General features: G+C 62.2%; 2 protein-coding genes across 2 annotated transcripts; one reads left to right on the plus strand and one right to left on the minus strand.

Moving 5' to 3' along the window:
* Positions 1-502: 502 nt before the first annotated feature.
* PKLR (pyruvate kinase L/R) lies at positions 503-8,946 on the plus strand. Its single transcript, XM_023534338.1, has 12 exons — positions 503-747; positions 1,738-1,920; positions 3,997-4,088; positions 4,181-4,312; positions 4,505-4,691; positions 5,034-5,304; positions 5,415-5,565; positions 5,858-6,010; positions 6,101-6,267; positions 6,917-7,098; positions 7,697-7,804; positions 8,661-8,946. The coding sequence occupies exons 1-11, from the start codon at positions 651-653 to the stop codon at positions 7,801-7,803; spliced, it is 1,722 nt and encodes a 573-aa protein (XP_023390106.1). The 5' UTR covers positions 503-650; the 3' UTR covers position 7,804; positions 8,661-8,946.
* Positions 8,947-9,251: 305 nt separating this feature from the next.
* Positions 9,252-18,366, minus strand: HCN3 (hyperpolarization activated cyclic nucleotide gated potassium channel 3). Its single transcript, XM_011366416.2, has 8 exons — positions 17,919-18,366; positions 14,779-15,208; positions 13,701-13,862; positions 13,108-13,326; positions 12,555-12,701; positions 11,913-12,153; positions 10,897-11,061; positions 9,252-10,477 (listed from the first exon to the last, which is right to left on the minus strand). Exons 1-8 carry the CDS (start codon positions 18,200-18,202, stop codon positions 9,777-9,779), a joined length of 2,349 nt encoding a protein of 782 aa, XP_011364718.1. The 5' UTR covers positions 18,203-18,366; the 3' UTR covers positions 9,252-9,776.
* Between the last annotated feature and the right edge of the window lie 2,124 nt (positions 18,367-20,490).

A 20,490-nucleotide genomic window follows, 5' to 3' on the forward strand; every position in this document is an offset into this window, starting at 1 on the left:
CCCCGTCCCCGCATCTCTCTGTCTTTCTACCCTGTCTGCTCATCAGAACACATCTCAGACCTGTCCCCCTCTCCATCCTCACTGCCACTATCCTGGTCCATCACCTCCCACCGAGATCACTATCTGTTTGCTGCCCACCACGTTGTAAATTCCACTTACGACAGGAAGGACAGAGGCCCTGCCTGAGTGGCCCACCTCCGTGCCCTCAGGGCCTGGCACAGAGCGCGGTCAGTGAGCGGGTGATAGCCAGCGCTGGGATGATGGCGCTGCTCCTGGAGCCCCCATCGCAGTGCCCCCCACACTTCCCCAGGCTCCACCACGCCCCCCATACCCCGCTTCCCAGAGTCATCCCCGGCTGACTTCAGTGGGTGCGAAGAAGGGGCCACATCACTGGCGAAAAATCTCTGTTCAGGGTGATGACCAAATAGTGTGAATGGATTAAAAAATTATCAGGAAAAATGGACGAGAGAGGAGAGTGTCGGCAAGCGGGGGGTGGGGGCAGCAGGGCGCGGGGAGGGGCTCTGTGTGGGGACGGGGCGGCCTGCTGGGTGTGTCCCTTTTCTTCTCTCTGTCTCCCCTCGATAAGACTAGCAGTTTCGTCACCCTCGCCCCTCTCTCCCCAAGCCGGCAGCCCCAGGAGGACGAGAAGCATGTCGACCCAGGAGAACGAGAAGACACAACCCCCGCAGCTTTTGTCATGGATCTCTAGGGACTTGGCAAAGTCCTTCCTGATTGGGGCTCCGGGAGGTAAGAAAGGTCAACAGAAGCCGGGGAGGAGAGGGGGAGACGAGGGTGCAATTCAGCAGCGGGGTGAAGGGTGCAGAAGATGCGTGTCTGCTGCCGGCCAGGAGGGCTGGGGCGTCGTGTCCACCGGGGGCTCCCCTGTATGGACGCAGTATGGACTCTGGTCTGGGCCTCTCCTCCCAGCCCCTGTGAGCAGGGCAGAGGGGAACCTGTAGCTTGGGAGCCACAGGGCACTCCCGTGGTGGTTCCTGGACTCTGCCCCCAGTGCATGGGCTTCCAGTGACAGGGGAGACACTGGTGACACTTTAACCAGTAGGCGCAGCCCAGCCGGGCCTCATGCCTCTGACAGGCTGACAGCGCGGAGCAGACTGCCGGAGACAGGCAGGCGTGCAGTGGTTTCAGTGGCATGCAGAGTATGCGGGGTGGCTGCTCTGGGCCGGTTCAGCTCCAGGGATCCCAGGACCTGGAGTTGTAGCGGGGGCGGGGGGGCGGGGGGGGCGGGGGAGGATCAGAGGAGGGGATGGAGAAGCCAGCAACTGGGAGGAAGGAAAGGGGACACTGAGGAAGGGGAACTGGGAGCTTCCTGGATAACCAGGGGCCACTGTGGACCGGGTATGGAGGGGCTGAGGCTGAGGGAGGTCAGCGGCCAAAGGGTGCGGGGTCAGGGGTTGTGAGGGGTCGGGTAGCGGAATGGTCAAGAGCTGGAGCCTAGAGTTGGTCAGACCCGGGCGTGGATCCCAGCTCTCTCACTTAGAAGCCGCACGGTACCGGGCAGTCTATTTGCTTTCCCGGCCTCTGTTTCCCCGTCTGTACAACGGGGCGGCCGTAGAGCATCTAGCAGCACTCCGTGAGATGCTGTGCACGCAACGCCCAGCCCGGAGGGCGGGCTCGGCAGAAGCCGGGGTGCTGAGGGGAGGGCTGGAGGGCGCGCCGCTGTGCGAGGTGGAGGTGGGGGGGAGGGGCCGGCGTCCACGCAGCCCCCTTGTCCTGCAGGGCCAGCGGGCTACCTGCGACGGGCCAGCGCGGCCCAGCTGACCCAGGAGCTGGGCACTGCCTTCTTCCAGCAGCAGCAGCTGCCGGCCGCAATGGCGGACACCTTCCTGGAGCACCTCTGCCTGCTGGACATCGACTCGGAGCCCGTGGCCGCACGCAGCACCAGCATCATCGCCACCATCGGCAAGCGCCGGCCGTCCCCGCAGCGTCACGGGGCCTCTCGGGCGTTTCTCGGGGCTCTTCCTCATCCTCTGGGACTTCTCTGCGTTTGACAGAGTCATGCATTCAGCAAACGTCTGCTGAGCGCTTGTGGTAGATAAGGTTTTGGGCCCTGGGAGCAGAGCAGTGAAATAAGCAGACAGAGATCCCTACCCCTGAGGAGCTGCCGACCTAGCCGGGTGGGACGATAAATAATAACACGATCATTTGCTTAGCATGTCAGAGAGGGGTGAGCACTAGGAGGGATAGAAGCAGCACAGAGCGTGGGGAAGGACGCCAGGCGCCGCGCGGGAGGCAGGTCGCAGTCCCAGGTGGAGGGTCCGACATTACCGAGAATATGAGACCCGAGTGGACACTCGAAGACGAGAGAACGAGCCCCGCAGATGTCTGGGGAAGAGAGTTCCAGGCAGAGGCGGCAGTCAGCGCGAAGGCCCCAGGTCAGGGAGGGTGGGGTGGCTGGAAACCACCACGCGGCTGAGCGGCGGCGAAGAGGTGGGGGAGGGGGAGCTCACGGAGGGCTTCGCAGGCCGTTTTTAGAGTTTGAGTTGCCTCTTCCTCCGAGTTAAGTGGGACACTGCTGCAGAGTCCTGAGCAGGGGAGTGACACGGTTTCAGTGGCACCGCCCTGGCTGCTGGGTGGAAAATCGAGTGGAGGTGGGGGTGGGGGCAAACGCGGAGCCGCAGCCAGTGTTTCTGGCTCAGACCAAGTGGTGGCAATGGAGGGGGGTGGCGGCGGGGGAAGGTGATCAGGTTCTGTCCGAATGGATCTGGAAGGCAGAGTTGACAGGTTTCCCGGTGGGTTGGATGTGGGGTGGGGTGAGGGGGACAAGTCGTCGAGGGCGGCTCCAAGGCTTTGGCTTGAGGCCCTGGAAGGGCGCATTATCAACTGAGCGAGAGAGACGGGCGGAGGTTTCAGGGAGATCAGTTTGGGGCAAGCTGAGTGTGAGATGCATCTGAGACGTACATGTGCCACGCGGAGTGGACAATCAGACGCACGCGCTCTGGATTGAGGACAGAGGTCTGCACTGGAGATATACATTTGGGATACAAGATTGGCGATATAAATTGTCGGCATATAGGTGGCATTTAAAGCCGTGAGGCTGACACCACGACGGGAGTGAAGGCGACATGACAGAAGAGAACGGGGCGTGCCATGTTACAGGGAGGGAGGAGCAAGAGAGGTTACGGAGAGCCAGGGAGAGCACTGGGCCAAGTCCCAGCGGTATCCTGGGAGCCAAGAAGGGACGTCAAGGACACGTGTGCGGTGCTGCCAATGGGCCAGCTGACATGGGGGCCGAGCGCTGGCCTCTAGATTTAGCAAGAACTCATTGATTCTTGGTGACCTTGATGAGAGCAGATGCAGTAGGGAGCTGGGGGCCACCCCCTGGCTGGAGACCCCCGAGGGAGAATGCGGTGGGACTGGAGACAGCAAGTGCACTCTTACAGAGAGTTTTGCTGCAAAGAAACAGAACTGGGATTAGGAGAACTTTTTATGATGAAGGAGCTAAGGCAGGCTTACGTGCGGGTACGAGCGATCCCACAGAAAGGAAGACACCGACGACACAGAGGGCCGGAGAGAGTGGCTGGAGCTCAGTCCTTGGGCAGGTGGGCGGGCTTTCCTAGAGGCGGCAGAGCTTGGCCAGCTGGCTCTCAGTTCCACAGCTGACCGCTGACCGGTCGCTGACCGCACAGCCGGGAATGGAAGGACTCTGCTCTCCTCAGTCAGGATGAGGCCTATGGGCCCTACAGCCCCTGACCCCAACCGCCCTCACCTGGGCCCGGTCCCTTGCCGTACCCCGTAACTTGCTGAGGTTACCCCTACATGCGGCAGTGACATCGCCGCCGAAGCCCCTCCAAGCCCCAGGGAGGCAGGCGTTGGCGCAGAGGGGAACATTGTTCCTAAGCCATGAGCAGGGACTGCGTTGGGGACTAGGCCAGGTACCAGGACCTCTGCGGCGTGGGCGTCTCCGGAGGTGGTGCGGGATTTGGTTGACTCTCGGGTTTGGAGAGAAAGGCGTCTGAGCGGGGTCTCTGGTTCCAGGGCCAGCGTCGCGCTCCGTGGAGCGCCTCAAGGAGATGATCAAGGCCGGGATGAACATTGCGCGACTCAACTTCTCGCACGGCTCGCACGAGGTTCGCCGAGGGGCCGCGGGGGCCGCGGGGCTGGAGGATGCCCGGGGTCCGAGCCGCCTTCCCCTGAAACCCCGGCTCGGTTCCGTCCCCAGTACCACGCCGAGTCCATCGCCAACATCCGGGAGGCGGTGGAGAGCTTTGCAGCTTCCCCGCTCGGCTACCGACCCGTGGCCATCGCTCTGGACACCAAAGGACCGGAGATTCGCACTGGCGTCTTGCGCGGGGTAAGGCCCGCCGGGCCGTGCGGGGTCGCGGGGGTCCAGCAGGGGGCGGCAGGGCGGGAATCAGTGGCCTGGGGGGCGGAGCGGTGCCCGGGGGACTGCGGGGGGGGGCGCACGCGTGACGGGGGTGCGGAGCGACAGCCTGGGGGCGGAGCGTGGGCGGGGCCGAGCGCTGACTCGTGGCTCCGCCCCCAGGGCCCCGAGGCGGAAGTGGAGCTGGTGAAGGGCTCCCAGGTGCTGGTGACCGTGGACCCCGCGTTCCGGACGCGGGGGGACGCGGGCACCGTGTGGGTGGACTACCCCAACATCGTCCGGGTCGTGCCGGTGGGCGGCCACATCTACATCGACGACGGGCTCATCTCCCTGGCGGTCAAGAACATCGGTGCGGACGCGCCTCCGGCCCCGCCGCGCGCGGAGCTGCGCGCCCCCTCCCGGCTCCCGCGTTCGCCCTTAGACCCAGCGCCCCTCTCCCGGCCGGCGTCCCTCCCCGCCCGTCCCGGGAGCCCCCGACACCCACACTCCCGGGCCCAGCTGGCCTCGGCGGGGAGTCGTTTCTTCCACAGGCGTCCGCCCGTGCCCGTGCGGTGCGGGGCCCAGCCCCGGGGCGGAGAAACCGCGCAGACGTGGATCCTGATCTCTTGGCGGTCCAAGGCCCTGTTCCCTCGGCCGTGACTCTGCCCCTGGCTTCGCCCCTGACCTAAGCTTGCTCTGTCCATGTCCGCAGGCCCAGAGGGGCTGGAAACCGAGGTTAAGAATGGCGGCATGCTGGGCAACCGGAAGGGCGTGAACTTGCCTGGCGCCCAGGTGGACCTGCCCGGGCTGTCGGAGCAAGACGTCCAGGACCTGCGCTTCGGGGTAGAGCATGGCGTGGACATCGTCTTTGCCTCCTTTGTGCGGAAAGCCAGCGACGTGGTGTCCGTCCGCGCTGCTCTGGGGCCGGAAGGACAAGCCATCAAGATCATTAGCAAAATCGAGAACCACGAAGGCGTGAAGAAGTGAGGCTTGGCCTTTGTCCCCAACCAGCCCCGTCACCCCTCCTGTTCTCCCGTCCCCTCTCCCTGGCATCTCCTGGCCCCTCCCCAGCCCTGACTCCCCAACCGCCCAGGTTTGATGAAATCCTGGAGGTGAGCGACGGCATCATGGTGGCACGGGGCGACCTGGGCATAGAGATCCCGGCCGAGAAGGTTTTCCTGGCTCAGAAGATGATGATCGGGCGTTGCAACCTGGCGGGCAAGCCGGTTGTCTGTGCCACACAGGTCTGGAGTGAGCCTGGAGAGGGCCCCGGGCACTCTGTGGGTTTGGGGACACAGGAGGGTGAATACCTACACTTAGTCTATAGCACGTTTCGTTGTCCAGTGTCGGATCCTCAAACAATGACGTTAGGAAGAGCTACTGTGACCCCCATTTTCAGACGAAGAGACTGAACTACCCGGGTCACACAGTTTGTGACAGTGACCCTGGTTTTCGGGGCACTCTGAGCGCGTGGATGCCAGAGAAGTAGCTTGGGCAGGGTCCCTGATCGGAATGTGACATCCAGATGTCCCCCAGATGCTGGAGAGCATGATCACTAAGCCCCGGCCGACGAGGGCAGAGACGAGCGACGTGGCCAACGCCGTGCTGGACGGGGCGGACTGCATCATGCTGTCGGGCGAGACCGCCAAGGGCAGCTTCCCGGTGGAGGCCGTGATGATGCAGCACGCGGTAGGGGCTTGGGATGCGGGGCAGAGAGGCGGGACAGCCCGCCCCCGCCAGGCCCCGCCCCCGGCCCAGCCTGACCTCTGGCGCCGGCAGATCGCGCGGGAGGCGGAGGCCGCAGTGTACCACCGGCAGCTGTTTGAGGAGCTGCGCCGGGCTGCGCCCCTGAGCCGCGACCCCACTGAAGTCACCGCCATCGGGGCCGTGGAGGCTGCCTTCAAGTGCTGTGCTGCCGCCATCGTCGTGCTGACCACCACTGGCCGGTGAGGGGGCCCGGGTGACACCAAGACAGGCCTTTGGGCCAGGGCAGGCTGGGACAGGCCACAGGCCTGGGTTTTGTCTTGTCATCAGAGATGAAGAGTATCGTTCTGGGGCGAGAGGACAGGTAGCTGTGAGACCAGGAGAGGCGGACCCTGGGGCTAGCCAAGAACGGCGACAGGGGCCATGGGGGGTGCCATCCCTGGGGCAGGGGCCCAGCGGCAAGGAAGCCCTCTGCAGTCAGCCCACGGAGCCTCCCTCTGCCAAGGGCTTGCAGAAGGGCCCAGAGGTCTGAGTTTAAGTCTTTGCTCTGAAATGACACCTCGGGACGTCGCCCAGGCTCCGTCCCCTCATGGGCTGGCCAGGGACACTTGTAAGTGGCGTCCTGTATAGAGGTACCTCTTCAGAGGGGTTTTATGTTTCTCAAAGAGGGTTTTCATCACTGTCTCGTTTCATGTGTCCCTTATTATCTCATATCGTCCTCGTGTGGTAAGAAGGGCAGTCATTCTCGTACCCACCTTACAGGTGAGAAAAACCAAGGCCCAGAGAAATATGATGACTTACCCAGCTTGGGTCACACAGCTTGCTGGTGACGCCTGGAACCAGAACCCAAACTCTGGTTCCCTGGGTCTTTTCCTTCTCCGCCTCATTCAGCTCTGCCCAGCTCCTGTCTCGGTACCGACCTCGAGCAGCAGTCATTGCTGTCACCCGCTCCGCCCAGGCTGCCCGCCAGGCCCACCTGTGCCGAGGGGTCTTCCCCTTGCTCTACCGTGAACCTCCAGAGGCCGTCTGGGCAGACGATGTGGACCGCCGGGTCCAGTTTGGCATCGAAAGTGGTGAGCCACCTCGGCATCCTCCCCGGCCGGCCCTGGGTTGCATCATGAGCCCCAACCCCCTCCCAAAGGGCCTCGCCTCTCTGCTCTGGTCCCATTTTCTCCGTGAGGCTCACTAGGACTCGGAGATGGATTGGCCTCTGTGGGACATGCTGAGGGAGGAGGGTGGCCAGAGAGAGGGCAGGGCCATCCCAGAAATCAGCCCAGCTGCTGCCTGCACCAGGCGGCTGCAGCCTGGCAGGACGTGAAGAGCGGGGGGTGAAAAGAGAAAGGGGAACCCAGTCTCCCACAGCTGGAACATAAATCTAGTTTAAGACTGGCTGTGATTGTACCCCACCTCTTCCTGTCAGCATAGCGACCCAGGGGGACAGACTTGCTGCTTAGCAACGCGCCCCATGCCACCCATGGGCACACCTGCAGCTCTCCTAGGCTGCAGTGGTCAGAGTCCCTGTGGTGCCATCTGTGGCACACACTGTGGTTTGCCCCAGGCCCCTCATTCCCTACAGGGTGGCCTTGAGGAGGTAGAGGGTGGTGGCTGGTCCTCACTGTAGGGCTGGCCTGGGTCCCTCAGTGGCTGACTGTCGTCTTCCCCCCCCCTCAGGAAAGCTCCGTGGCTTCCTCCGCGTTGGGGACCTGGTGATTGTGGTGACAGGCTGGCGACCTGGTTCTGGCTATACCAACATCATGCGGGTGCTGAGCATATCCTGAGGTGCTCCCCCCGTCCCGCCCCAGCCAGCTCTGGACCCCATCCCTCCCCCGCTCTCCCTTCGTCTGTCTTCCCTACTGTCCCTCCTCCCTAGCCAATGCCACATCTGCCATCTAGCCCCACACCAGGGTGCCCCTTCCCCCTCTCCATTTCACGCAGGCCCTGAAAGTCTGTGTCCATTTAAGCACTGGTCATCCCGCACACCAGTCGTACGATGCCTGCGCCCAGCGCACTCAGCTGGACCCTAAGATGCTGCAAGCCTTTAATCCCAGCTTACTGGTTAATTCTATTTCCCTAGGCTTCCCACGCCTGGGGGCGGGGGGGAGGGGAGCCAGGCAGTCGTGTTGTCTCCACATGCTTCACATCCGTGCAATCCGATGCTCACATGTGGCCTTTGTGGCAATCTGGGCATCCCGAAGAGAGGGCCACCCCCTCCCTCCTGCAACTGCGCCTGTGGGGAAGCCAGGGTGGGGGAGCGGGGGGGCAGCCAGCCTGGCGAGTTCACCTGTCGCTGTCGCCACAGCGTCTGCTGGCCGGCAGGCCACTCCCCGCCTGGGTGAGGTGCCCCGCTGCCCCTCCCCGCAGCCGGTCGCTATGCCGCCCCCACTCTGCTCTCACACACAAACCGGGAGCCAAAACGAGCGTCTCTATGTTTTTTAAAGCCAGCTGTTTGGAAGCAATTATAAAACTTCTCCCACACACGCAGAACCCCAGAACTCCCCACGCAGGAGAAAAGGAGGTTGAGGGTCCCAGCCCCACGTCCTCTGATGCTATAGAGTAGGTGTAGAGACAGGGGTGGGCTGAGGGGTTTCTCTTGTCCCTGAGAAGGCAGGGGAGCCGGCTAGCCTGCCCTCCCCAGTGCAGAGACCCCGGCCGCGCCCCTGCTCCGGCGCCGGCACCGACTGCAGTCCCCGCAGAGAAAAAAACCTGAGGAAGGACAGCCCTCCGCCCTCAGGTGGCCCGCCCCGCCCCCGCCTGGATAGGGGAGGGTCCCCTGTAGCTGCCAGTGGAGCTGGCCAGGACCGTGGGAGCTGGCACGGGGCCGCCCTGCCCTGCCTGTCTCCCTGCCAGGAGACCGAGGGCGGGATGGGTAAAGGAACGGGTGAAGAAAATGAAGTTATAATAAATAGGATTAGCAAATCAAATACAATTATTAAATGACTGAATAAATAAGAATAAATAAATAAAAAAAGAAGAAAGAAAAAATGCCATCTAAAGACGCAGCCACTTCGGGTCGGCTCTAGCTCAAGCGGTTCCTTCGTCATGGCAGACCACTAAAGATGCAGCCACTTGCCCCCACCCCGGGGGGATCAAGGCTGGCACACTAAGGAGGTGCCAACCCTCCCTTCAAGAGGGACATCGCTGGGGCCGGGACACAGAGAGGAGGTGGCGCCCGATTCACAAAAAGACAGTCCTACCACAGAAACAGTGCGGGGAACTTGTCAGGAGACGTGTTCCCACTCAGGGGTTACAGACGGGGGTCCACACGTGGCAGCGACGGCGGGCGCCCACATCAGGGACCCATGACATCTGTTGACAGCAGTGGAGGCACCCCGCTGTGCTAGGGGGACGGGAAGATGGCTGGGCCAGGGTCATGGGCAGGGAAGTGGACATCTAGTCACTTGGCAGTGATGGCAGTGGCAAGTCCTTGTGCTTCGTGAGCTGGCATCCTGGGCCCCAGCCTGCGCCTGGCAGGGTCACGGCCAGGGGAAAGCCCTCGTCACTGGGCTTGGCGTCCCTTCTGTCTGGCAGTGGAGACTGCAGCGCCTGGCACAGTGCCTTGAGCACGGTGGGCGCTCGGGATGCTCGATGAGTGGGTGCTGGGGCAGGAGGCCGCGGGGCGCCTGAGGTGAGGACGGAAACCGTCTTCCTGGCAGTGACAAGAGGGGTTCCCACCGGGCAGTGTCCCAGCCCCCCCCGAAAGGCGACAGCCTTATGGCATATACTACTGCACCTGAGAGCTCATCTAAGGGTTTCACATGTTGGCAGAGAGCTGGGGGCCCTGGGGAGTGGCTGGCTCAGGGGCTGGTGGCCTGGGGGGCTGGGCTGTCCCTGGAGGCTTGGCCAGGAGCCCTGAGGGGGGCAGGCGTTCACTTCCTGAGCCCTTACGCCCAGGAGAGCCATCGCCTGCTGCCCGCTGGGGCAGGGAGGGCTGGGAGGCTGAGAGGGGGCGGCCCCGAGGTCCTAGTCGCCGTCCACCTCCTCCCGGCGGGGGGCCCAGCAGGGACACCTGGGAGCACCCAGCCCGAGACAGGCTGGCGTGGAGGGTTCGGGCAGGTGGGGCTGGCAGGCGGGAGGTGGATGCCCATGGCCCCTGGGCCAGCAGAGGGCCAGCTCGGACAGGCACCAGTGGGGAGGCTGGGGAGCCTGCAGAGCGTCGGGCAGAGCGGGCCAGGAGGGTGGCTGGCGAGTCGGGGGAGAGGGGTAGGGAACCCCGCTGGTGCGTCAGGGCGATGGCCACGCTGGAGGTCACGGCGGCTGCCTGCAGGGGCGCGTGCACCAGTGGCTCCCACAGCACTGGCTTTCCGCTGAGCCGAGCTCCCGTGCCCGGGGCCAGGCCCCGAACCCCCCGAGCCATGTCCCGGTCGTGTTGCACCAAGTGCTGCTCCATGATGCCCCCGCCGCTGCCCGGACTCGGCTCCGAGCGCTTCCGCTGCAGCACGGAATTCTTCTTGCCTGGTCGTCCGGAGCGAGGAGTGAACACAGGGAAGGGGTCCGGGATGAAGGATGGACGTCCAAGAGTGCGAGGGTCAGGTGACGGGGGTGGGCGAGGGTGGGGGCGATGTGACAGGTCGGGGCCGAGTGCATGTCAGAGACATCAGAGACGGTGGGGGGCCAGGGACTCAGGGAAGGAGGGCTCAGGGCATGGGGACTGGGGGCGATGCCTCCAGGGGCAGGAGGTAGGTGCTCATTGATGAGGACAGGGAGCCCGAGTAGAAAGGCCGATTGGGGCATTCACTGGCACTGGGGTGGGCTAGGGTGTGACACGGACCATTGACGCCGGGGATGCCAGGGCCCTGGGACATGGGGCTCCTTGCCCTTGGGCTGGGCCGGGCCCGGCTGGCCCCAGACGCGACACAGCGAGCAGGCCTCACCGATGCGGCGCAGCCGGTCCACGGCCACCGTCTCGAAGGCCCGGCGCATGGTGGGGAACTCCTCGAGCACGGCGTTGAAGTGGTCCACGCTGAGCGAGTAGAGGCGGCAGTAGGTGTCGGCCCGCACGCTGGCCGTGCGCCGGCCCCGCGTCAGCAGGCAGATCTCTGCGAGCCGGGGAGGAGGCCTTCAGAACCGCTGTCCCCAGGAAGCCCACTCGCCGGGCCCGCAGCGGCCGACCAGCCTCCACACGCCTCCCCGGCGGGCAGAAACTAACGGTCACTCGCCCGCCCCAGGATCCCTAAATGCTCCAAGCACTGTCGCTCCCCAGACCGGCAGTTATTGTCCTCACCCTCCAAATCAAAGCTGGCGAGCCGGCCGCTCTGGCTGGCTGGCTCCACGGTCCCAGCCGATTCCACTCCATTTCCGTTTCCACCCCACCCGACCTCACCTCTCTGTCCCAAGGGGCAGAGCCCTCTGTGCTCTCCCCTCCCACCCTTCCGACTGGACACCGGGGACAATCCACAGGAGAAACGCAGTGGCACAGGCAACGGGCAGCACGATAGGGACGCCGAAGGCTGGTGGGGATTTTTGGGGACAGAGATTATGTGAGCCTCAGGTCGCTTTGGGCAGCGGCTGGCGGAACTGCCTCCACTATCATAGGCTGGGTCCCTGAATCACACCAGTGACCAGGCAGCCACCAAGCCCGAGCCCCTGGGACAACAGTGCTCTATTCCTCTCTGTCCCTCACTTCATACGATCCTTGGATTTCACCGCTTTTGGTTCTAAAAGGCCCACTGGCCCGGAAACTACCAACCGGGCCGTGCGTTGGACTCTCTGGTGAAGCTTTTTAAGACAGAGCTGCAGGCCCAGGCCCAGAGATTCTGCCTCACTAGCCTGGGGAAGGACCAGAACCCTGATTCTGCAGCACGGCCAGGTGGGGCCCTGACCCAGGGGAGCAGCTGCCCTCGGCCCCCTGCTCCAGCCCCCCCCGCCGCCCTCCCCGAGGCCTGCTGACCCCCGAAGTAGGATCCGTCAGTGAGGCGGGTGTCCCGGGCGCCACGTGCCAGCACGCTGAGCAGCCCGTGCTGGATGAAGTACATCTTCCGGCCCACGGAGCCCTCGCGCACCACGAGGTCCCCCGGCTGGAAGACCTCGAATCGCAGCTTGCTGAGCACCGCGGTGACGAAGCCGGGGTCCGCGTGCGCGAACAACGGCATGTGGGCCACCAAGCCCCGGCAGGTGAAGTTAATGATCTCCTGGGCAGGGGAGGGGCCTGTCAGGCAGGCTGTGCCCCCTGCTCCGAGGGACCCCCATCGAGCTCATCTGTCTCCAGAGGCCCCCCCCCTGGGGTCATGATCTGCGAGGATGGGGATGCTTCAGTGGGCCTGGGACCGTCCCTCAGCCCTTGCCTTCAAAGCTCTCCCATGAGCCCTGGAAGGACCGCCCCCCCAACAGAGACCCTGCAGCCCCTCCCGTGCACACTGCACGCCCATAGCCCTTTGGGAAAGACCCCAGACCCTAAAAGCCCCGAAGGCCTGGCCTCCCACGGGGCCCTCTGCAGGCCTGCCCACTATAGGTGCGTCTGCTGCCCAGCAGCGCCCCCACAATGTGCCCCGGAAGCTGGGGTCCCCAGGAGCCCCCGCCCGCCCGGCCCCACCTCCCGCAGCGGCTCGCTCAGCTCGCCCAGGATGCTGTCCTCGTCAAACATCTTGCCCTGGTAGCGGTGCTCGTAGTACTCGTGGATGCGCTGCCGGGTGTCGGCCGGCAGCTTGTGGAAGGCCATGTACTGCTCCACCTGCTTGTACTGCAGCGCCAGCCCGTGGCCAGCAGCAAGAGACCCGGGGACAGACGTGGGGCCGGAACAGTGGAGGCAGGTGAATGTGGAGGAGGGTCACAGACATGGGTCCCACCCCGGGGGGGGGAGACACAGAGACAGAAGAGGACACGGGGGGCCACAGAAGGACATGAGGATGATGGTGGACACGAGGAGGACATGAGCACGGTTGGTCACAGGAAAACCCAGACGTGGGCAGAGGAGGGGTCCAAGGACAGAAGCATAGGTCCAGACAAGGAGAAGGTACAGGCATGGGCATGGGACAAACGCACAGGGGCCAGGAAGGACACCGAGACCCGCCAGGGCATGCATCAGGCTCGACCTGCCAGCTGCCGGCACCCTCATGCCCGCCCTCCTGCCTCCTGGCCCCGCTGACCTTCTCCTGGTACTGACGCCGGGAGGAGTCCAGGGACTGGATGAGGGCGGTGGCGTGGCCGATGAACATGGCGTAGCAGGTGGCGCCCACGATCATGCTGAGCATGGTGAGCCAGACGTCGGGCATGCCCACAGGTGCCTGCTGCCCGTAGCCGATGCACAGCATGTGGCTCATGGCCTTGAACAGGGCGTGGGAATACTGGCGGCCCCACGAGTGGTTCTGGGGGCAAAGTATTGCACAGCTGGGCAGAGGGCCCTCAGCGCCCCTTCTCCTCCTGCCCCCTTTTGCCTCTCCCTTCGTCCTTCTGCCTGCCCCCTTCGCTTCTGACCTCCCTCCTAGGAGCCACTTAAGTGGCCCGAGGCAGTAGGGGCCTCTTAGGCAGCTTGGAGCCATCACTTCCTGCCCAGGTTTCCCTCCCTGTCCGCTCCCCCCAACCCACGAGCGTGTCCTCTGGGTCCCTTTCCTCCCTCTCGCGTCCCCTCCTCCTCGCTCCTGTTTCCTCTTGGTCACCTCTGCCCCCTGCGGTCATCCGGCTACTCAGGCAGAAGAGCCCTCAGCAGGCCCAGGAGAGGCAGGGCTGTGGGCGTTCTCACCACCATGTGGTTGATGGAGACCCAGCAGTCGGGAGGGAAGTCCTGCAGCATGGGGACCAGGAACTGCAGACAGCCGTCCCAGTGACACAGCAGCAGCATCATCCCGATGAGGTTGAAGATGCGGACCACAGCACTGGCCAGGTCATAGGTCATGTGAAAGATCTGAGGAGTCCGAGGAGGGGCGGCTGTGGACAGGAGCCCTCCCGCCCGTCCCTCCTCTCCCAGCCTGGCGAGTTCTCTCTTTCAACTTCTCTCTGGCCCCAGCCTCATGGATTTAAAAAAAATGGCCATTATCTGTAGAGCTTTACAGCACACATATACAGCTAATAGAAAGTAGGCTGTGTAATGACTTTCCCCTTATACATAAGAAGATTGCTGCCAGTTACATGCCCAGCAGGACACAGTGTCACAGCAGAAACTCAGAAAGGTCTGCTGCATGAGCTGCCCAGGGGTAGCCTGGAAAAGAGGAGAGGACGTTTCACAGTGTCATGTCCCTGGGGCACGTGGATAAGGACTGATGACGGCAGCCCTCTTCCCCTCTAATAATAATAATAGTAAGTAATTTGCTGAGAACTTACTCTGTGCCGGCACTGTTCTAAGTGTGAACTCCTTTAAACCTTATAGCCTATCATCCGCAAGTACATGTAACATTCTCGTTTTGTAGAAGACAAAACCAAGTCTCCGTATAAACAGTAAAACTGGGGTCTGACCGCAGGCGACGGGGTTGCAGAGTCCACACTCGGAACCATGACACTCTGCTGCCCTAGAGCCCAGCCTCTTGCACACAGGGCAAGTCCTAGTCCCCGTCCCCCATCCTCGTCCCAGAGTCAACTAACCCTCAAGCATTTGTCCTGCAGCTGCGCTTCATCCTTCCGCACCTTCCTCCTGCACCAGCATCCTCACCTGCGGCCCCCTCCCCCGAACTCTCACTCTGTTCTTGCTTCTCCCCCACCAGTTTTGGAGAGAGCCCACTTTCGGAGGTCCCACTCACGCGCCCACCGCCTAAGGTCACCGGGAGCCCCACCCACAGCGCTTTCCCGCGCGAGCCCGCGAGCCCCCGCCCACCTCCCCGCCCCACCTCCTCCCACTGGTGTATGTAGCGGATGAGGCGGGAGAGGCGGAGCAGCCGCAGGAGGCTCAGGATCTTGGTGAAGCGCACGATCCGCAGGGCCCGCGCGGTTTTGTAGACCTCGGCGTCCAGCCGTGGCTCCAGCTCCACCACCAGGAAGATGTAATCCACAGGGATGGAGGAGATGAGGTCAACCAGAAACCAGGTGCGCAGGTAGCGCGTGCGGATAGCCTGCGGTGCCAGCAGGATCTCGGCGCCTTCCTCTACCACGATGCCAGTGCGGAAGTTGAGCACCAGATCCAGCAGGAAGAAAGTGTCGGAGAGGACGTTGAAGACGATCCAAGGCGGGGAGTTCTCCTCCTTGAAGAAGGTGATGCCCACCGGCAGCACGATGAGGTTCCCCACCATCAGCAGAAGCATGATCAGGTCCCAGTAAAACCTAAGGTGTGGGCGGGATGGGGAGTAAGACCTCGGCGATATTTCTCCGGCCACTAGACAAACAGCACACAATCTGAGGCAGCCAAGAGAGGGCGAGGATACAGAAGCAGAGAATGACCACGTACAGTGGGTGGCCGTGTAAGCTGGGACCGCATTTGAGAAAATAGTTTGGCATTATCTAGTAAAGTTAAACATGGCACTCCCAGCGATTCCATTCCTGGGTACAGGGACACTCGAGGAGATACAGAGAGAGCAGCATTACGTCTGGAACGATGTGCGTGTCCATCAGTAGAACAATGTAGACACATGAGATAAATACACGGTGATAAATCTGTGCCCCGGAACATTGCGCAGCAGTGAAATCACCCAGCTGCGTCTAGATTCCACAGGATGGGTGCATCTCACACGTTTCATGTTGGGCAAAAGAAGCAAGAAACAAAAGTGTACGCACTGGATGTTTCCACTTGTACAAAGTTCACAGACAGCCAAACTAAGCTGCATGATTCAGGGATTCACAGGGAAATGGGGAAACTATGGAGAAGAGTAAGGAAACAAGTATGATGGTCTGGGAAAGGAAGGCGAGAGCACAGGGATGCGCTGCAGAATTACTCTTCCAAGTATATACGTATATACACACTAATATATGGTTCCCTATACGCCATGCTACTCTCCACCTACTATATAGACACATACTCTGTATCCACGGTCTATACCTACTGTACGGCTCCACCATGTGTATATCCCTATTACGTATATCTCTAATACATATATGTAACACATATGTAATATCTTGCTACGTATGTATTTTATGTCACTGTTATTAAATATTTTTAAAGTTTAAAATACAGTCCCCTGTGCTCATCTCACAGGGTTGTTGAATCATACGCACCGAGATGATGGCTGTGACAGTGCCGTGCGGACGCTGGTTGGCGTGTGACTCACCCGCTCCTCATCCTGAGATCTGAAGCGGTTACTGCTTCTCCCATCTCAGCTATCCGCCCATTCCTAGTCTGGGACTTCACGCCCTCCCCGGCGTGGTTGGGCCCATGGTTCCCGTTTAATCTGCTGAGATCTGCTCATCTGTGTCCCAGGGTGGGGGTGGCCTCTCCTGCCCCGCATCTGAACTGCGCTTTTCAGGGATGCTCACCCCACAGCACCTCAGACAGAGCTGCATGTACGGAGAAGTTGCAGAGGAGGTCCCGGTCAGCCAGGCCTCTCCTCCCCTAACCACCCTGCGCCCGCTGGGACTCTGGCTGAGCCCAGGCAAGGGCATGGGCAGGGGAGAGCCATGCTGCTATCATGGAAGCTGTGGAAAGGAGAGGTCAGGAGGGAGCGCGACGAAGCTCTCACTCATAAAAAAATCACTGGACAATCTGAGGGTCCCGACTTTTAATTCCAGGACGCGTCTCATCACAGCATCCACTCAGGACCCAGCCGCTCTGACCCTGACTGCAAAATCAATTCTTTCAGGTCCTGAAAGAAGCTCGGTGGTCCCCAAGTCCAGGCCTCCAGGCAGCCCCTCAGACTATGTGCTTTCAATCCACAACAAACCTTCAAGCCCTCTTCCTCTCCCTCCTGGACCACTGGAGGGATCCTGCGCCGCGCGCGGGGAGAGGAGAGGGAAGGAGGGCCCGCCTAGCCATAGAGCATCTTCACTGCCTGACTCACAGGCAGTCACAAGCCTGGCGGGTGATGCATTAGATAGGACGGAGAAGAAGCACAGTAATAAGGGGGAGACACGGCTTCTGGGGGTACATCGGAGGGTGAAAGGGGGGAGGGGAGGAAGAGCCACAGGAGACTAGAAAAGGTGCGTGGCGGGGTGGGAATGAGGCTGTCAAGAGGATGGGAGTGGAAGCAATAACGGGAGGAAGGGACGTTTAGGGAACGTGTATGTCTGTGGATCCCAGAGGATGTCTAGGTCTCCGGCTGTGCTCTCGGACTCCCGGCTCACACCTCATCCTCTCTGCTCATTTCGCTCCCCAGAGCCTCATCCGAAAGCTGTCCTTCATTTCCCCCCAAGGACAGGGCTTCTCTCCTCCCCTAGCGACCTTGATGTAGAGGTACAGCCTGATGGGGACTGTGAAATGGCCCCGCCCCCACCCTCCGTCCCTTTCCAATCTGGTAGTCACCTGGGCGGTGGCCGTGCCCTTGCGTTGCTGCCTCAATCGCTGAGTCCCGAACCTACCCCGCCGCATCCCGCCTTCAGCACCAGGGACAGCGACCAGAACCGCTGTCCTAACGGCCCCCCTCCCCCAGCGTCCCTATTTTCCCGGGAGCCTGCCTTGCTAAACTAGACAGTGCTGGGGGTAAGAGTAGGGGGTGGAGTGGGTGGGAGATAGCAGAGCTCGGTTTCTCCCTCGGGCTGACCCCGAGCCTCGGAATATGGTATAATTTCCCAGGTCGCCAGCAAGCAGTACTGGAGGAGACAAGAATCCCGAACTCCAGTAGTCCCTGTGGTCCAGGTGGGGTGCCGGGTTCCTGAAATGGGAAGTCCAGGTCTCTGGTGTCTGCTTGTCCCTTCCGTCGCCCCCAGCCCGAGAAGTCTTTGAGAATTCCCAGGCTAGGTTGGTGGAAGTGACTCTCTAGCCCCATCCAGGGACCCCTGGGCCGGAAATGAAGTGACAGTGGAGGGTGAGGAGGGCCCGGTCCCCGTGTCGCGGCCGTGGGGGTGAGATCTGTGCCGCCCGCCCTCCCTGCCGGGCCTCCAGTACCGGAAGTCGCTGTAGGGGTGGATAATCCAGGCCCCCGCTGACTTGACCCGCTCCTGCTCGATTTCCACTGCTTTGTGGCTGCCGAACACGCGAAGGGAGAACTTGTTGACCGTGGGCTGGAGCAGAGTCCCAAGCTGCCTCCTTTTGGGCTCGAGTCCGGATCCGGACCCGGGGATCGGACCCGAGGTCTCAGTCGCAGGCGCCGGGGCAGCGGGAGGCGCCGCCTCCACCCCAGGGGTCGCCCCATCGCCGGCCCCCGCCGTCGGCCGCGGCTCCGCCTCCATGACGCCCCACGGCTTACACGCTTGGCCTCCTAGACCCTGCCGCGGCCATCCGGGACCCCCGGCCCCTCCCAGAGTCGGAGCCCGCGCAGCCCCGCGGGCTCGGAGCGGAGGCGTAGTCGGCTGGCAACTGCGGGCGCGCGGGGCAGAGGGGGTGTGTGCGACAGACTCTCCCGCGGGCGGCGGGCGGGTTGCGCTGCGCCCCCTGGCGAGGGCCGCGCGAAAGCTGGGCAGGGCAGGCGGGGGCAGAGCTGTCCGAGGGCCTTCCCTCTGGGGCGGAGCCAATGGGGGTGGGCGTGGCCTCGCAGACCGGGGCGGTCCTGCAAGTGTAGGAGGGGAAGGCGGGGAAACGCCGCACGAGCCACAGAGAGGGCGTGGCCAGCGTCGATGGGTTTTTATTCGCAGTGCGCCGGGGGGTGGAGCCGCCTGCAAGTGGCGGGAAAACCGGACGCGGGTTGTAGCTGGTGAGACTAAGGAGGGCGAGGGATTGGGGACCAATGGAAGAGGTGAGGAATGGCTTAGGAGACTCTTCCTCCCCACTCTCGCTTTCTGCATTCCGCTTTCTTCTGTCAGCGCTCTCTAGCCGTTTCTTCTGTTCTCCATACTGCTCACCCTCGTACTTCACTTTCCGAATTCATTCTGCCCACCTTCACCAAATGGACTCTGCCCATCACTGAGTGGACGCCGAGGATACGAAAGCTAGTTCAGATCTCCTCTGCTCTAGGAAACCTAGAGACACATTTCGAATCTCCTTTCCCCAGGCAGCAGTTAGTCTAGAGCTTTCCAACAGTGTCCATAACCAACCATTAGGCCACCATTGTCTGTTCACAGGTCTTTCTCTCCCACCGGAATTTAGAGCTTAGGAACAGGAGCCTGGCACCCGGCACGGTGCTGGACACATAGTGTTCTTGGAGGAGGAAGTGAACTCACCACTGTCCTCTCAGCGCCTTCATTACCCTGGCTCTTCTGTTTTAGGAAACTTTTCCTAAACCATCTCTGGTTAACTGATCTTATCTCCATCTGACAAGCCTCCATCCAGCTCCCCTGATATTCTGACTGTAATCTAGTTATCCTCAGGTTCTTTTTTTATCTACTTCTCAATTCCTTCTACAGCGTCTCTAACTCTGCCCGTTTTGTCTCAAGCTCTCCTCTCTCCTTTTTCAATTCACTGGACTTACACTTGTCATGTTATGTGAAAGAAGGTAACGTACAGCCCTTACTGGGATTTCCCCTTTTTCGGCACCCGAGTCTCCATCCCTCCCTTTCTCAAACCTTCCCTTCCCGGCCATACCCCCGACCGCACATGTACACAGCTTTTGTTTAGGACAAATGACGGGAGTCCCTCTTTGCTGTGGTTAGGTAGCCGAACTGCTTTAAGAACTGGACATTTACAGGCTGTCTTGGAGAATCAGACCTCACTGGCAAGCCTCGAAGGGTTTGTGGAGCGGCGACACTCCCTAGATGATAAGCCTTTCTTTTCAACCTCCAAATTAACTAAGTAAGCCAGAGAAGCCTCGCGAGAAGGGCAAAAGATTGAGGAGGTATAGGAAAAGACAGGAAGCGGGGCTGAGGCCCGGCGACTCCCTCTCCATCACCACGAACTTCCGCCCCCGGAACCGCCTCAACCCTCGCTGGCGGACGCCCGCGAGCTCCGCGAGGACTCGGTGGCTTGCGCGGCCCTGGGGGCGGAGCCCCAGGGTAACTGGGAAGCGACGCAGGACGTGCGTGCGTGCGTGCGTGCGTGCGTACGTGCTCGCTCACGGTGGCGGCGGCGGATCGGAGAGGCCAGAGCCGGAGCCCCAGCTGGGATCGGGCCCCGGGCGGGGGCGGTGCGAGCGGCGCCCAGCGGATCCTGGGGGCGGGGACGGAGCCGGGGCGGGCGGGACTGGAGCGGAGCCCGGGAACGAGGCGGGAGGTCCTAGGGGCTCGGGTCGGGGGGGTGGAGCCGCACTTCGTTGCCGCGGGGGTGCCGGGACTCCGGCCGCAGTGCCGCCGCCATCACGGACTTCCTGTGGGACAAGCGCACGGGCCTCGCCGCCAGAACGGTGAGCGCGCGGGCTGGCGGGCCGCGGGGTCGCGCGGGAAGATGGCGACCGCGGGGCGGGCGCGCATAGGGTCGAATTGGGGGCACGGGGCCGGGGCGAGATTGGGAGGAGGAGGGTTGAAGACCTGCGGGGCGGCCGAGGTGAGCAGTAGGGAGTTGGGGTGCAAGAAGATCGGCTTGCCTTAGATGTACCCGAGAAGACCTACCGGAAACTTGGGAGGGACCAGAGTAGAAGGCGTGATGGAGT

This window comes from Pteropus vampyrus, unplaced genomic scaffold, assembly GCF_000151845.1.
Source record: "Pteropus vampyrus isolate Shadow unplaced genomic scaffold, Pvam_2.0 Scaffold124, whole genome shotgun sequence".
Taxonomy (NCBI): Eukaryota; Metazoa; Chordata; class Mammalia; order Chiroptera; family Pteropodidae; genus Pteropus; species Pteropus vampyrus.

Bases quoted from the DNA above. Each gene is read 5' to 3' on its own strand.
- PKLR (XM_023534338.1), top strand. From the start codon at position 651: ATGTCGACCCAGGAGAACGAGAAGACACAACCCCCGCAGCTTTTGTCA. The intron at 748-1,737 runs GTAAGAAAGGTC...CTTGTCCTGCAG, and splicing joins CCTGATTGGGGCTCCGGGAG to GGCCAGCGGGCTACCTGCGA. The intron at 6,011-6,100 runs GTAGGGGCTTGG...TGGCGCCGGCAG, and splicing joins CCGTGATGATGCAGCACGCG to ATCGCGCGGGAGGCGGAGGC.
- HCN3 (XM_011366416.2), bottom strand. From the start codon at position 18,202: ATGGAGGCGGAGCCGCGGCCGACGGCGGGGGCCGGCGATGGGGCGACC. The intron at 12,702-13,107 runs GTCAGCGGGGCC...CTGGCGCTGCAG, and splicing joins GGCGTCAGTACCAGGAGAAG to TACAAGCAGGTGGAGCAGTA. The intron at 10,478-10,896 runs GTGAGGCCTGCT...CCGGACGACCAG, and splicing joins GGACCGGCTGCGCCGCATCG to GCAAGAAGAATTCCGTGCTG.